Source organism: Lissotriton helveticus, chromosome 7 (assembly GCF_964261635.1).
Source record: "Lissotriton helveticus chromosome 7, aLisHel1.1, whole genome shotgun sequence".
NCBI lineage: Eukaryota > Metazoa > Chordata > Amphibia > Caudata > Salamandridae > Lissotriton > Lissotriton helveticus.
In genome coordinates, this window is record NC_136068.1 from 433,224,829 (window position 1) to 433,240,603 (window position 15,775).

Genomic DNA, 15,775 nt, shown 5'->3' on the forward strand with positions numbered 1-15,775 from the left:
CGGGGAATACGAGCTGCTCTAACACGCTTCCCATCGATGACCAGTTATTCCTGCGCCCCCAGTCGTCCTAGCAATAAAAGGTTCAGTTTACAAAAAATATTCAATACACTCATAATCTGGAACACTACACAACTTCTAAAGTCCACCTAGAGATAAAATCTATTTTCCAATAAACTGAAGGTCTGCAGAAATGTACATGTCACAGTGGTGGCAGGCAAGACAATCAGTTCAGAAATATAAATTAGCTGGGCCACTGGAATTGTGAGGCACAGTAGGTCCAAATTATACAACATTGTTGACTAAATTGTGCGGCAAGAAATCGCAAATTATGCAACGTAATGCAGCACATATTCTGATAATTGATAATATTACTTTTTAATTTTCCTATTTTTACACATTAACACTGTCTGCCCATAGGCTTTACTTGGTCAGCACCAGTTTAAGATCCAAATCAAATACAGGAATAAGCAACTGAAAAGTAGTCAGTCAGCCTTTGCATATGGCCTTCCACTGCACATCAAAACGTGTCTCTGTGATTTTAGTAACTTTTGTTCCATTTGAACTAGAAACAACTTGTTTTGTTCAAATCTGCAGATTGTGCAGCAGATGATAAATCATGTGGCAAGTGTGGCAAATCTACAACTATGCGGAAAATGTGGCAACTGCAGAAACACACAATTTCAGTGGCCTTGAATATAAGGGACTGATTAAATAAATACTATGTCACTAAACTGTCAGTGTAACAAGTCACAAAAAAGCCAATCTAAAAAATATCTGAGGAACTTAAGGGGCAACATAAAGAAATACCCCTCAAACTTAAGGTCAAAGTCTGGAAACACACTGCCCCAACTGAAAAGGACAAATATAGAGTAACCCCCTACAATGCTCAAGTACCAGTCTAGCACATCGTCACCAGTGCTAATGAGGAGGTGCAGAGAAATTACTCAGCACAGACGAAACAGTTAAAAAAAAATACCTACCTCATGCTTCTCTAACAAGTAGCTCACGAGCTACTAGTAGCTCTCCATCTACCTGCAAGTAGCTCTCCTGTGTGCACCTTAGCCTGCTATATCAGAAGCACTCGTTTTGTTCAATTAATATGTATACCAACACTGAGAGTGTGAATTGGAGACAAGAATGTTTGTATTTTTAAACTTCATACGTTATAGAAAATTACTATTTCTAAAATATATTTAAAACCGATTTTGGAGTGGTAAATCATGTGGTATTTGGAAGATTTATTACCAATATTATTACTTTGGTGCCGGGGCCTTTGTGGCTCGGGATGTCATGTATTACTCATGTAGAAGCACTCTAAATTGACAAATCTTTGCTGCTGACAACCCTTCCTAACAGGGGCACTGGCATGGCTCGCAGGTGTGGGGGCGGGCAGGCAAAAAACGTAACTTGCCACTGCTTCCGTCTTCTCTTCTGCTTACCTGTGCCCCACTCCAGGGGGAGCAGACAGCCAGGCACCCCTAAGCCAATCACAACACTGCAAAGCAGCATTGTGATTAGTCTGAGCGCCATAACATTGCGCTCAGCCAGGGGCTGGAGGGGTGGGCATATTCTCCATGCAGGCTGTGATGCAGCCTGCAAGAGAACAGGGAGGTGTGCATGATTGCCGCTAGTGTAATTATATGTTGTCACTATGACAATACTATTAATATTAGTAGCTAGGGATGATTTTCATTGAAAATAAGTAACTCCTTTTCAGAAAAGGTTGCAGGTCCCTGATTGGAGGATCAAAAGTAGAACTAGAGGACAGATCTAGCACCCCCCCTGGGTTGAGTTATGAGCAGGCCCCACTCTTGTTCATTACACATAAAACCACAGTTTCCCCTTTCACATCGCCTCCTTCCTGTGAAAAGAACCTGACTCATGCCGGAGGCTGTTTGTACTAATGGCTGTTTACAAGACTGAAGGAGTGGGGGCGTGGTACACGGTATGGGAGGGACAGGTGGCCTGGGGCCGGGCACTGTAGAGCATGTGTAGGATATCGGGCTGGAGGATTAGCACACAGGCTGAATATGAAGTAAATCTGGCACAGAGTATGGAAGAGTCGGAACGGTTTGGCAGGGGCAGATGCCTGTAGCATTAGGTTAGCAAAGTTACAGGTTTCTCGCACATTACATTGAGTGTGGGCGGAATCCTGAAGTCCACCTGCACAGTGGCGCAGTATAGTTGTAAGTGCACACTGGGTACATCTAACATCTTTGTGCGTGACTCAAGTTCCCCTACGCCCACAGGTCGCGCTCTGTGGTCACTTCTGACGAACTCACCACTTCCCATCCAGTGCCGAGCGGTGAGAAGCAGAAGGAACCACCGGCCTCGCCGAGAACGACCAAGCAGAGGGGACAAGAAGACCCCGAAAAGCCCCGGGTGGGTTCACAGCCACTGACCTCGTGAACCCAGGCCGGTAGGAGCTACCAACGCCTGTCTTCCTAAGTACCGGGGTCATGGACCTCCTACAGCGCCGTCTCCCCCGCGTCTTCGAGGCACTGCAGAGCGCCTTGGTGAGTCAAATATCGAAGTCAGGAGGGCTCATTTGGATATACAAGGAGCTAGGGTTAGTACCCCCAACCTACCTCAACCAGGCCAGGTTAGAGAATAACCAGAACGCCAAAGAGCCAATCTAGGGAAACAGTTCGACCATAAAAAGGACAATTTGGCATGCGTTGTACTGTAATTGTATCTAAACAACTATTTATGCCCCCCCCCCCCCCCCCCCCCAGAACCAGGTCTAGAGCACGCGAGGCAGGCCTTTCCCCTCGAGACCTAGCCTTGCGGATCGTGTAATTGTTCTCTTGTTACATAGTCCGGAAATAAGGTTATTCCGCGGGATGGGGTTTTACAAATGAACCCCCAGCAGAGTTAGTTTTGGGCAATGAAAAGGCACCCAAACGATCTCCAATAGAGTGCAGCCATTCCAGTGGCGTAGTAAGTTATGATGCTAGGAAGGAAATGGGTCCCCTGACTGCTGTTCGAATTGTAAAATACAGCAACAGCCAGGAGGGGTGAGGCCCTCAAGTCTCTGGGCTCCTGTGCACTGCACCTGGTGCACCAATGGAAGCTACGCCCCTGACACATCCTCGAGATGAGCTACCGAAAAGTGTGTTCACCAACAAAGTGTATTCGGAGGGCTGGTGCTCTGCCGTGAAGCAGCGTAGGAGAGCACCTACTTGCTGGACAACTGCCTCTCATTAAGTGTATTCCTGCAGAGTGGTCCCCAACGGAATGTTTTCTGGGAAACTATTCCCTGCTTAAGGGTCAACAATATAGCGCCTGTGGGGATGCATTCCTGCTAGCAGGCAAATTATCCTCAGATGTAGTGCCTCTTCAGGGTCTACTGCTGCAAAGCACTTTATAACAATGTGCACTCTATAGTATGCATTTTAGAGAAACAATCTCTTATAAAGTGCAGGGATTGGAATGATGTAAAATGGTTTCCGGCAGTGTGTGTAGGTGAATTTAAAGTGTAAGGGAGCAAATACCTTACTTGAAAAGGAGCGAGCAAAATGGGAAAGTGCGACCTCCCGATGGGTGTTTCTTTCGGCCGCCCCACTACAAGAATTTAAAAAATATTTATTTCCAAACCACAATTATTTGTCACTTCCTTTACGCACTCATAAATGATATACTCACACGTGTACAGATTATGCTTTTCATGTTCATTTCGCATAATCAAGTACCAGATATGACCATGATATTTAGGGAGTTCACACTATTCTGCCAGGGCTAGCTAGTCGCAAAAATGTCACGAAATCAAAGATGGGTTGCTGTTATGGCAGAGAGAAAGAGTAACAATTTTGCCACAGATCTTTTGCAACATGTCACTGCTGGGCCACCATTATGCCTGGGGTAGCCACCATGTTGTTTAAAAGCTCAAAATATGCACTAATGTGTCACAAGAAGGGCTAGCAAGGTCATTAATAATGACCACAATTTGTCACTATTGGGGCTCTATAACGCCTGGGCAAGCAAGGATGTAATTAAGAATTCCCACACAGTGTCTGCCTCCTTGCCATGACCAAAAACACACACCCGCACACAGAGGATCACTCAATCACACATTCACATGTGCCACATATACTCTCACTCGCTCAGACATGCAGATACCTTCATCTTCAGACATACCCTGCCCCTACTTACCTTCTGGGAGACAATATTGATCCAGATTCCACAGTGGTCCTCTAGAATCCTCTTAGACCTGTGAGACTTAGGGTGGTCTTCCTCCATACTTCTTGCCTTCCTCCTCCATTTTTGCTGATCTCATTTTTGCTGGCCTTAGGACTCTATGCACTATACCACTGCTAACCGGTTGTACGACTTTACAATGCATGCCTTTACCACACATTTTTCACAATACATGCCTTTACCGGTTGTATGTGATTTCAGAGAAAAAACTATTTCATGGAGTACCATTACCGAGAAACCATTTAATCTAAACTGTTTAAGGGAAATTTTGTCTTAAGTTTGTCTTAAGACAGACTTAAGACTGACTTAAGTTAGGATTTTGTCTTAAGTCTGTTTTAAGACAAACTTAAGACAAAATCCTAACTTCTGTGAATACCAAAAGTAGTAAGTTTAGGATTTTGTCTTAAGTTAGTTCTGTGAATCGGGCCCAGAGTGTACTCTGAAGCGGACGATGTGAACTCTTGGAAAACTAACCCAACGGAGTGCATTCTGGGAAAATTCCCATAAAATGATCATTACAAAGGACATTCTGGTACATGCACGAATTTGAAACCCTCCCAAAAACACAATGGCCAATGCAATCTGAAAAACTACCTCCAGTAGAGTGCTTTCTTTGAGACACACTTTTTAAGACCTACCCTCAACAGACCTCATTGTGAATCTCCATGGTTTTGGTAACTCTCTATACGTTTCTAATTCCTTGCTAGATGGTCCGAAAAGAGAACCACGTACACTCACTGTGCAGGTACTTCAATAAGAGTCTTTACCCCTTTATTACCCGCATACTGCCCAGGGATCCCCACAAGCTCTATAATGGGACATCACTTTCAGGTACACTTTTACCCACTTTACATAATGCACCACTCAATGTCGTTTGCACTGCTGTCACAGCAAGGGAGTCTTAGACATTCTTTCCCTATGACTCGCTCATTGGTTCCTCACATCTTCTTACCTCATTTCCTTTCACTAGGAATATCTTGGTGCTGTGGCCAACCTGGTTTTTGGTGACACACCACCACCATCACCAGATCAGGATGCTGGCTCATCAACTTTGCCCAGAGCTGGAGACCTCACTGAAAACAGGTAGGTAACATGGGGGTATTATGTAAGTAGTAATGACATCTCCCCACCCTATCTAATTTACCACCCAACACATGTCTTGTCTACCTGACCAGCCTCCAGAGGCTGCCACCTTGAACCCTTTCTTGCCAGACCTTTACCCACAGGCCTATCACCACTCTCTGTGCACCGCTGCATCCTCCCAAGCTCTGACTAACCATAATAGCCCTGTGACAGCTTTACTAATCACTAACCTCTATAGTAAAGTCTTTCTCACCATTGCAGGCTTTAATCCATCCACATTAATCTCCCTTGCCTCACCTGCCAGGCTACTAATCATCTTTCCAGGTTCTCGTCCATACTACCAGACTGGTATCTACTTTAGTAATTTCTTTTACTCCCTACACGTTGCTTGGCACCTCTCCAGACTTCTACTGGCCCTATCACATCATCTCCCTCTTCACTAGCCTCATAACCACATAATCACCCTCTCTTCCTAAAATACCAGCCTCTCATACCTGGCATCCCACCAACCTGTCAGGTACCCAACTAGAACATGACCTCATTTGTCAAGTTGTTGACCTGCCTCTCATTCAAGTTACCTGCCTTCACTCTAGTGACAAGCCTCTCTCCCACTATGGCAATCTTTTCACAGGAAACATCTTTTCACTCACCATACAATTCTCCATTCACACTACTGTTTTCTTGCCTTCTTGACACAGTACGATCCCTACCATGTTTGTGTTTTACCCAAGCTGTTAGCCTTTAAGCTACTACCCCCCCTCTCTAGTCCAGTGTGCATCACTGTTGTGTGTCCATGCATGCTATAAATGCATAACTGCAATGTCCCAAATGTGGCATAACTCAAGGTGCCACACATCCCATTGGCCCATCTTCTATGTACATCAAGTCGGGTCTCTGAGGAGTCTGGTTCATCCTTGGTGATGTGCTTCAATGAGAAGGTTAACATTGCTGGGGTGGAATGAGATACATTATAACACAGTAGCATACTATCAAATCAAAAGGCGTAAAAATGCAGTATTTTTATTTGCAAAGATATTGTTGTTAATTTCCTTTACAACTATTGTGTTTTAAAAAATAATACATAAAAGGGCCGAATTTAATCTACATCCCAATAGCTGGAAACTGATGTGGGAGCACACTGCTTCACCTCCCAGCAGGTTCGCCCCTAGGCATCATGGTAGATGCAGTTCGCCATGTGTGTATACTTGCAAAGTCTCTCGAGTGTTTCAACAGGTGGGTGCAGATTAATGCTGGCCATCTCTGGACACGTATTTCTGGATTATTATCCGTCATCAGCAGAGATTAGGCATAAGATTATTTGCAGTTGCTGAGCAGGCTGCCGTATTCTTGGGTCACAGTACCTCTCCAGGCGCACAGGTGCCTCTCCACGAGCTCGTCAGCTCAAAGCGGCTCGAGGGAGCCTTTAAACAGAAAACTGATGTGGGAGCACACTGCTTCACCTCCCAGCAGGTTCGCCCATAGGCATCATGGTAGATGCAGTTCGCCAAGTGTGTATACTTGCAAAGTCTCTCGAGTGTTTCACCAGGTGGGTGCAGATTAATGCTGCCCATCTCTGGACACGTGTTTCTGGATTATTATCCGTCATCAGCAGAGATTAGGCATAAGATTATTTGGGGTTGCTGAGCAGGCTGTCGTATTCTCGGGTCACAGTACCTCTCCAGGCTCGCAGGTGCCTCTCCACAAGCTCGTCAGCTCAAAGCGGCTCGAGGGAGCCTTTAAACAGGAAACTGATGTGGGAGCACACTGCTTCACCTCCCAGCAGGTTGCCCCTAGGCATCATGGTAGATGCAGTTCGCCAAGTGTGTATACTTGCAAAGTCTCTCGAGTGTTTCACCAGGTGTGTGCAGATTAGTGCTGGCCATCTCTGGACACGTGTTTCTGGATTATTATCCGTCATCAGCAGAGATTAGGCATAAGATTATTTGGGGTTGCTGAGCAGGCTGCCGTATTCTTGGGTCACAGTACCTCTCCAGGTGCGCAGGTGCCTCTCCACGAGCTTGTCAGCTCAAAGCGGCTCGAGGGAGCCTTTAAACAGGAAACTGATGTGGGAGCACACTGCTTCACCTCCCAGCAGGTTCGCCCCTGGGCATCATGGTAGATGCAGTTTGCCAAGTGTGTATACTTGCAAAGTCTCTCAAGTGTTTCACCAGGTGGGTGCAGATTAGTGCTGGCCATCTCTGGACACTTGTTTCTGGATTATTATCCGTCATAATATTATCCCCCAATAATCTTATCCCTAATCTCTGCTGATGACGGATAATAATCCAGAAACACGTGTCCAGAGATGACCAGCACTAATATGCACCCACCTGGTGAAACAATCGAGAGACTTTGCAAGTATACACACTTGGCGAACTGCAGCTACCATGATGCCTAGGGGCCAACCTGCTGGGAGGTGAAGCAGTGTGATCCCACATCAGTTTCCTGTTTAAAGGCTCCCTCGAGCCGCTTTGAGCTGACGAGCTCATGGAGAGGCACCTGCGCGCCTGGAGAGGTACTGTGACCCAAGAATATGGCAGCCTGCTCAGCAACCCCAAATAATCTTATGCCTAATCTCTGCTGATGACGGATAATAGTCCAGAAACACGTGTCCAGAGATGGCCAGCACTAATCTGCACCCACCTGGTGAAACAATCGAGAGACTTTGCAAGTATACACACTTGGCGAACTGCATCTACCATGATGCCTAGGGGCGAACCTGCTGGGAGGTGAAGCAGTGTGCTCCCACATCAGTTTCCTGTTTAAAGGCTCCCTCGAGCCGCTGTGAGCTGACGAGCTCGTGGAGAGGTACCTGCGCGCCTGGAGAGGTACTGTGACCCAAGAATATGGCAGCCTGCTCAGCAACCCCAAATAATCTTATGCCTAATCTCTGCTGATGACGGATAATAATCCAGAAACACGTGTTCAGAGATGGCAAGCACTAATCTGCACCCACCTGGTGAAACACTCGAGAGACTTTGCAAGTATACACACATGGCGAACTGCATCTACCATGATGCCTAGGGGAGAACCTGCTGGGAGGTGAAGCAGTGTGCTCCCACATCAGTTTCCTGTTTAAAGGCTCCCTCAAGCCGCTTTGAGCTGACGAGCTCGTATAGAGTCACCTGCGCGCCTGGAGAGGTACTGTGACCTAAGAATATGGCAGCCTGCTCAGCAACCCCAAATAATCTTATGCCTAATCTCTGCTGATGACGGATAATAATCCAGAAACACGTGTCCAGAGATGGCCAGCACTAATCTGCACCCACCTGGTGAAACACTCGAGAGACTTTGCAAGTATACACACTTGGCGAACTGCATCTACCATGATGCCTAGGGACGAACCTGCTGGGAGGTGAAGCAGTGTGCTCCTACATCAGTTTCCTACATCCCAATAGCTGTTCGAAAAATATGGTAAAAGGATGCACAGAAGGAACGATGGCAAACAACGGAGAGCAGTGCCATTCTGTGTAGTAATGCTGCTCTTGCCCCAACAGACCCTCCCTGCTCACAGGAAAATGCTGGTGCCCTCTTGTGGACAGCTTGTTCAGTTGTGGTAGCTTGTGATTCTGACAAAAACATGAAATCAGGTTCCGAATCCCCAATGAGGTGCATATGTTAAACAGCTGTGCCTTTTTCTGTAAAGCACCTGAAGGCTCCTAGGTTGGTTGCAGGTGCACCCCAACTGAGAATGCAGTGTACTGTTGAGGGCGTGGTACCACAACATTCTTAGAACATGCTTGATGGCTCAAGGAAGGAGGAAGCCGTGGGGTCGTTTTCTGATACATGCATATATACCAACATCCTGGCATAAACGCACCCTATGTGAAACAACTTCTTGGGAGAGCTTGCACTATATCATTAATCCGTTTGGATTCTTAAAGGCGTCTTACGACATTGACTGCTTTTCGTATGTAGCATGTTTCTCTAATTTGGGGTGGCAATTGGGCATTTGGTTAGTGCGATAATTAGGTTTGTTTGAGGGCCTTACTGTATAATTTGGCAAGGCCGCTCTGCAAATGTTCTTCTTCTTCAATGAGAACAATTCAGAAGAGGCTCCTATTCATTGTTTTGATGTTCTGATGTCATCTGACAATAATGAACAGAAATTGCTTAAACAACCTCCCAGCAGAGTTGCTACCTAACACATTCTTTGTACCATGTTCAGACACCTATTGGGGTCAAAGCATCAGCATTCTTGTCCTTATTGTCTGTCTCTCACCATCATGGGTGGCTTTGAGTGACAGTTTCCAGACTTAGTCATTGCCTAAGAATATTGTCACGTGGCCAGTAACGATTTATCTCTCTTTCTTTAGCATCCGGGGTTCCAATTTTGTGAGAGGTTGATATTTTGTTATGTCTCTCGAACACTTACACTAGTTGTAACGTGGCGAGGATCTGAATTAGTAGAGGGCTTTATAGGTTAACTCTATTTGCTATACTGGATTCGGCGCTACTATTGTGGTTTCAGGAAGTGGCAGGTTTTAACCATCTTCCTGAAGGCTAGGTGATCATGGATGGTACAATGGTGCATTGGAAGGCTGTTTCACAGATTGTCTGGTTTAACCGCATGCACGCTAGCGGTTTTCCCGCTGCGCGCTGCGTTTTTTAAAAAGCCGCGTTACATGACGAGCTCAGCTCGTCATCAGCGTGCGAGCGGTGTAACTCATGACGAGCTGAGCTCGTCATGAGCACCGAAGTGGTTAACAGAGAACACAATCTCTCCCACTTCTCATTTGTTAAAGTTTTGGATTGACATTAGGAGTTTTTTTTTAGTAGTAAAATATTTTATTGCATTAATCATTTGATAACAATAATAGAGAAAAAGCAGGAGTTATGCTGTGTTACGTATACGAACCATTAACTATAATGGGGTTGCCCGTGTCCCTCAGAACCTGGATATATAATTTAAAGGTTACAAGGTGTTATGTTGGGTAACACAATTCTCAGCCCAAAATTGCGAGAGAATATTAAACAATCAACATTTATACAGAAGTGTCACAATATGATCCCTTTTACAAATGGGGACTATCTTAACAATTATGCCCCCTGGCACTGAATGCAACCACTAGTGTGCTAGATTGTTTTGAAAAAACGTGTAAACAACAAAACAATCACACACAACACAAAAGACTATTTTAGTTCGGTATATTCATTCTCATTTACCCAACTGTACTTCCAATCAAGCAATTTTCTTTTTTTTTGTTTTCCGACTTGCTGCCAAAAACACATATATTACATATAGAAAAATAACATACACATGGCGAGAATGTACAGATCGCAGTGTGCAAGGATATGCACAATACATGAAACAATGAAAAAAACATATAGTGTAAAATGTCCAGATTTCAAAGTTCAGAACATCCTTTTATCCTGGTTGTCTATTTTAGGATAACTTACCCAGGACATTGAACCTTGTCGTCGAACGTTTCGGCCCTATGGTAATGTGTTATTAACTACACATCAAGAGGGCACCTCCTCAGGACTACAATAAACAAAAACAGGGACAGCCTTCCAATGTTCTTAATCAAACCAACATACATTCCGTGTTCTGATGAATTATCCTCGACCCCAGCCGGGGTTCACATCGTAGTTTTTTTTAAACTCTTTTCAATGTATTCACTCCATTAGCCATATGCATTACATTTCAAACGTTCTGGAGGTGGAAGCTAATGTAGACTGTTGTATTACTGAGTGTAAAGCCAGGTCTTGAAAAGCCTTATGAAAAGTCAGTAACTTATATGTTTTCCTCAAAGATGGTGGCAAAGAATACAACAATCAGGCGGCTTGTATCAAAAAGACATGCTGCCAAGTTTACATATTGAAATTTGGGGATGTTAACCAAAAAGCATCTGCAGAAAGCAGTTATCTTGAAGGCATTTAGATATGAAATGTGTGTTGGAGATACCGTGGACCTCAGCAATTTAAAGCTTGATGAACCAGCGATCTTTAAAAATGACTTATCTGGCCTTTGATATCCAATAGGAAGTGCGCAGTGCAGAGGTGATAAAAGAACCCTATGACTCTGAACAGATAATCTGCCATCCTCATTCTGAATGAGCTGAAGACACCTTAACTGTCCACCAGTGCAGCCTAGGAATATGGGGTTGCAGTAGTCCAGGCAATTAAGAATTGGGGCCTGGGCCACAAAAGGATGATTCTGCACAGACAAAAGATGCAACATCTTGCAGAGTAAGCACATACACACAGAGATATAAGAAAGTTGATTGACCCCTACAGACAGGAGCAAGCTGTTGTCCAAAAGAAAGCTTAGGCTTTGCACTCCTCTGGGTGGAGTGGGAGCTGAGCCCCACGAGGCTGGGCAAAAATTGGTGGGAAGGAAAAAACAATATCCCAGTTGTGTCTGCACTAAATTTGAGTGAGTAATCCACCAGATACGTAGCATACAGTTCAGGAACTGACTGCTTGAGTGTGGATCTGTTTTGTCAAATGATATCAGAACCTCAGTGTCATCAACATAGTTGAGAAACTTGACCCCATATGAACGGTGCAACTGAGCCAAAGGCCATGATTAGACATTGAAAAGAGTTGGACTGAGTGACTCCCCTCCATATTGTCTTAAACTCAGAGCAAAAAGGCTGTGCATGGATGGCACGGCATCTAGACTCCAAGTAGGATTGAAACCATTGCAGTACCTCCCCTTGTATACTAATCTCAGTAAGCCTAAATAGTAGTCTTTCAAGCGAGTTTCTATCGAACATGGCAGACACCTTTACCAGCACATGCTTTATTGAATGGCCATGTTCTTCCAACAAATTACTCTGGTCGTCCAGGTTTCGAGAATAGATATTAGTACAGTCTGTATCCCATGTCCTAGACGCAACCATTACTGAGCCTGGTGTAAGATGGAATGCAATTCCAGAAACTGTGAAAATTTGCCTGTTGATGTCCCCCCCTCACCCCCCCCCCAAAATAGATTGATATGAAAAGACAAAAGGGAGATTGGAAGGAAATTGCTCATGTTATCTTGGACTGCATTACGTTTTTTTTAAATAACTGGGGCGACCCGGACATCTTCCATACATTTGATTCCTGAGCAGTGGAGATCGACTTATTGTACAGCTTAGGAGAGGGGGAGGTCAAGCATGCCAATGCCCTCTTCCAGACGTCAGGCAGCAAAAGGTCTAGTGAAGAGCCAGAGTTGATAAAGATGGCGATTTCCCCAAAATCCTCTTGAATTAATTCCTGGAAATTGTAGAGACAAGGTGAAATAGTCTCTGAAGCAGATGCCAGACTGATGAATTTATCAGCTGAAGGGCAAATACTCTGACAAATTTTGTAATTTTTTTCAGAAAAGAAATTAACTTTCAAAATACAGTAAAAACAAAGCATTGCCGACAGAGTGCATCACACTTACCATAGCTATGAGCAAACACTATAGTCCCCTAACTCCCCCTCACCCAAACCCCTGGAACTACAGTGCTAAGTGATAAAATATATATTAGGTCCTAATATGTCATGACGCATCTATCTAAAGAAAGCTCTGGTGGTGGGGATCAGTATCAGTGACTGTCAAGCGAAGAAGGCAGAGCTATTTGGGACGGGTTAATGTGCAGAACTCCGTGGATAGTAAAGCGATGAAGGGGCGCCAGAGTTCAGCATATGAGGTGCCTTGTGCTGAAAGAGTCAGAGTCAGCCTCTCCTTCCCTAGGGCCTTATTTATGAAGGCCTTGCGCCACCGGTGCGTCACTTTTTCCCATTTTAAAAGTGACGCACCGGCGGCGCAAGGCCTTCATAAATAAGGCCCCTAATATTTACCAGAGGCGGTGAAGCCAGCCTAAGTGCGTGGAAATCTGGGCCATGCCCCAATGAGTTCGAATGACCTGCAGGGCTGCCCCCAGAGCTAATGTAATCTGCCATCCTCTGCGTGATTTAAGGGGAAAGGTGAGCTCATTGGGCCGTCCCAGAACTGTTTAAGCCAGGAATTGGGGTAGCTGGGTGTTGAAGTGAGTGGCTATGTAATACAGCAGTTGTGTCTAACAGCCAGTGAGCATCAGACATTCCCACAGATGGTGGAACAAAGTCCCCGGGGATCCGCAGCCGGACCCGCAATCTACTGGGATTGCCCTTATATATGCGCATAGGCGTGAGGTACTAATATGTAGATATTTTTGTAGTTGTTTTGATACTCACTGTAAGACGTGTGGCGCAGCGGCCGGGGCGGCTGACTCCGGAACCTGGGAGCTCACGGTTCAATCCGCGGCGGCAGATCAGCCCAGCACCATGTAACTCCGGGCAATAGCTCGCTTAATCTTCCCGACTGCCCCCAGCGCCTTGACGCCCTCGGTAATTGTTTGCGCTTTACAAATACTGTGACATTTACAATTACTGTGTTGCGCCCGGTAAAATACTAACAGCCTGATTCATCATTCTCCCGTTTTGCGAGCCCCTAATAGCGATTCATAAGGAATCGCTATTAAGGACTTGCAAAACGGGATTCAAGAAATTGCATAAAGAAATGCGATTCCTACACATTTCCTTATTTGCGATTAGCAAATTGCTAATCGCAAATAAGGAATAACTCCCCATTCATTCCTATGGGCCAAAAGACCCATAGAAATGAATGGGGAGTATTCCTTATTTGCGATTAGCAATTAGCTAATCGCAAATAAGATAGCGATTTAAAGGGTGCAGGGGTGTCCAAAGGACACCCTGTAGCATCCCTTAAATGCAAATTGAAACAGGTGTTGCGCACACGACATGTGTGTGTGCAACATGCAACTTAGAAAAATGCTTTTAAAAGCATTTTTCTAAGTTTTCGCTATTTACCACGAGGTTTGACCTCGCGGTAAATAGCGGGCCGAAATTGCGAATTCACAATTTTTAAATGGATGATGAATTGCATTTAAGGTATCTCAAATAGAGATTCCTTAAATGTAATTCCTCGCAAAATAGCGAAATCGCTATTACCGATTTTTGCATTTGGGATGATGAATCCCAAATGCAAAAATAGCGCTTGCAAAGGGCCAGATTCTCAGAATCTGGCCCTTTGCGAGACGATTTCGGCTTGATGAATCAGGCTGTTAGTCCTACTCCTTTTGGGTCAGTGAGTGACCCAGCTCCAGTTCCCAAAGCCTGGCCTGCCGAGTTAGTCAATGTAGGGAAGGGAGCAAGAGGCCATATAGTTCAGTGATCAGGCGTCTGTCTGACATCTTAGTCACCAGCCTGCTCTAGCCATGAAAAGCCAGTGCTTTTCCACTTCCTCCCGATCACCCAATCTCCCCACCCCAGTGGTCTATAGCTCTGCGCCTTCTACATTTGGGAGCGACCGTCGGCCAATACATGTCTTGTTGAAGAACCTAAATAGTCCCAAGGGGCAGCTCAAGTGGTAAGCCCTGAAATAGGAACAAAATCATAGGCAGAAATGATATTTTCAGGGCAGCTACACGACCTAGTCAGGATAGGTGGTGCGGCCTCCATATGGACAGGTCTGCTTTAACCGGTTGGCATAGGGCCTTGTAATTGAGTGATGCAGTTGCTTAAACCGTACGGGCAAGTTGAATACCCAGGTAGGTGTTGGAGCTGGTCATCCACTGTAAAGGATATCTATCTGAAAGGCTCGTCTCAGTGGCCGTCCAGAGTGAGAGATTCATAGCATGTGATTTGTAAATGTTGACCCGGCATGCTGCTGCTTGCCCGAAGGCCTACAATTCCTCAAGAAAAGCCAGGAGAGAGGTATACTGCTCCTCCACGGCTTCCAGGACATCATCAGCATAGAGACTTATAGTATGCTCCTGCCCTCCGAAGCAGATCCCTTTAATGCTGGTATTAACTTGAACCCGCTGTTCTAAAGGCTCTGCATAGAGCGCAAAAAGTAGGGGCGAGAGGGGACACCCCTGACGTGTGCCTCCACAGACGGGGAATGGTACCAAGGTCTGTCCATTCATTGCAAACAGTCACATTGGGATGCCCATAGTTTTTATTTTTTACTTTATTTAGCATTTTGGTAAAGACAATGCGAAGCTCTGAGTTCAGTTGAGTGACCGATAGGGTACAATCGCAATACATTACTGATGACATTTTCTCCAAAGCACAGTAGGCTATACAATTGCTTAAAATAACGCATATAACACGCACAAGACCCCCTTTAAGCGTTGCTTCCGTTAATCAGACCATCCAAACATCCTTATCTCCCCTTCGATGACAGATACACAGGGAAACATAGAATCCTGTTACAATGAGTGGGCATAGCATATTAGAGGTCATTCATGCATAATTTGAATCTCTCTTGCCCACCCCAGTCGGCACCATACCCTGCTCCTGTTGGGTGGGTGGGTCTTGCTGTTGCTGCGAAAGGAAAGATCTGAAGGGGCCCCAGATGTCTTTAGGTCGAGAGGAAGGAGGGATAGTTTTAGCATACAAGTCACTTCTCATAGAAGAGGTTGCTAAACTTTGGATCCAGCTGTGTATAGTCGGAGCCCTCTTGCCGCCCCAGTGGATTGTGACTTCCCTTTTAGCCAAGAGTAGAGAGATG

The 15,775-nt window shown here is 45.3% G+C and overlaps 1 protein-coding gene across 1 annotated transcript in view; it reads left to right on the plus strand.

Annotated features, from left to right (window-relative positions):
* Window positions 1-2,283: 2,283 nt before the first annotated feature.
* The window catches only part of LOC144768557 (uncharacterized), a 258,342-nt gene continuing 244,850 nt past the window's right edge, over window positions 2,284-15,775 (plus strand). The window contains exons 1-2 of the mRNA XM_078652330.1: window positions 2,284-2,516; window positions 5,168-5,280. Coding sequence (XP_078508456.1) covers window positions 2,460-2,516; window positions 5,168-5,280 — 170 coding nt within the window. The 5' untranslated portion in view covers window positions 2,284-2,459. The remainder of the gene's footprint in view (window positions 2,517-5,167; window positions 5,281-15,775) is intronic.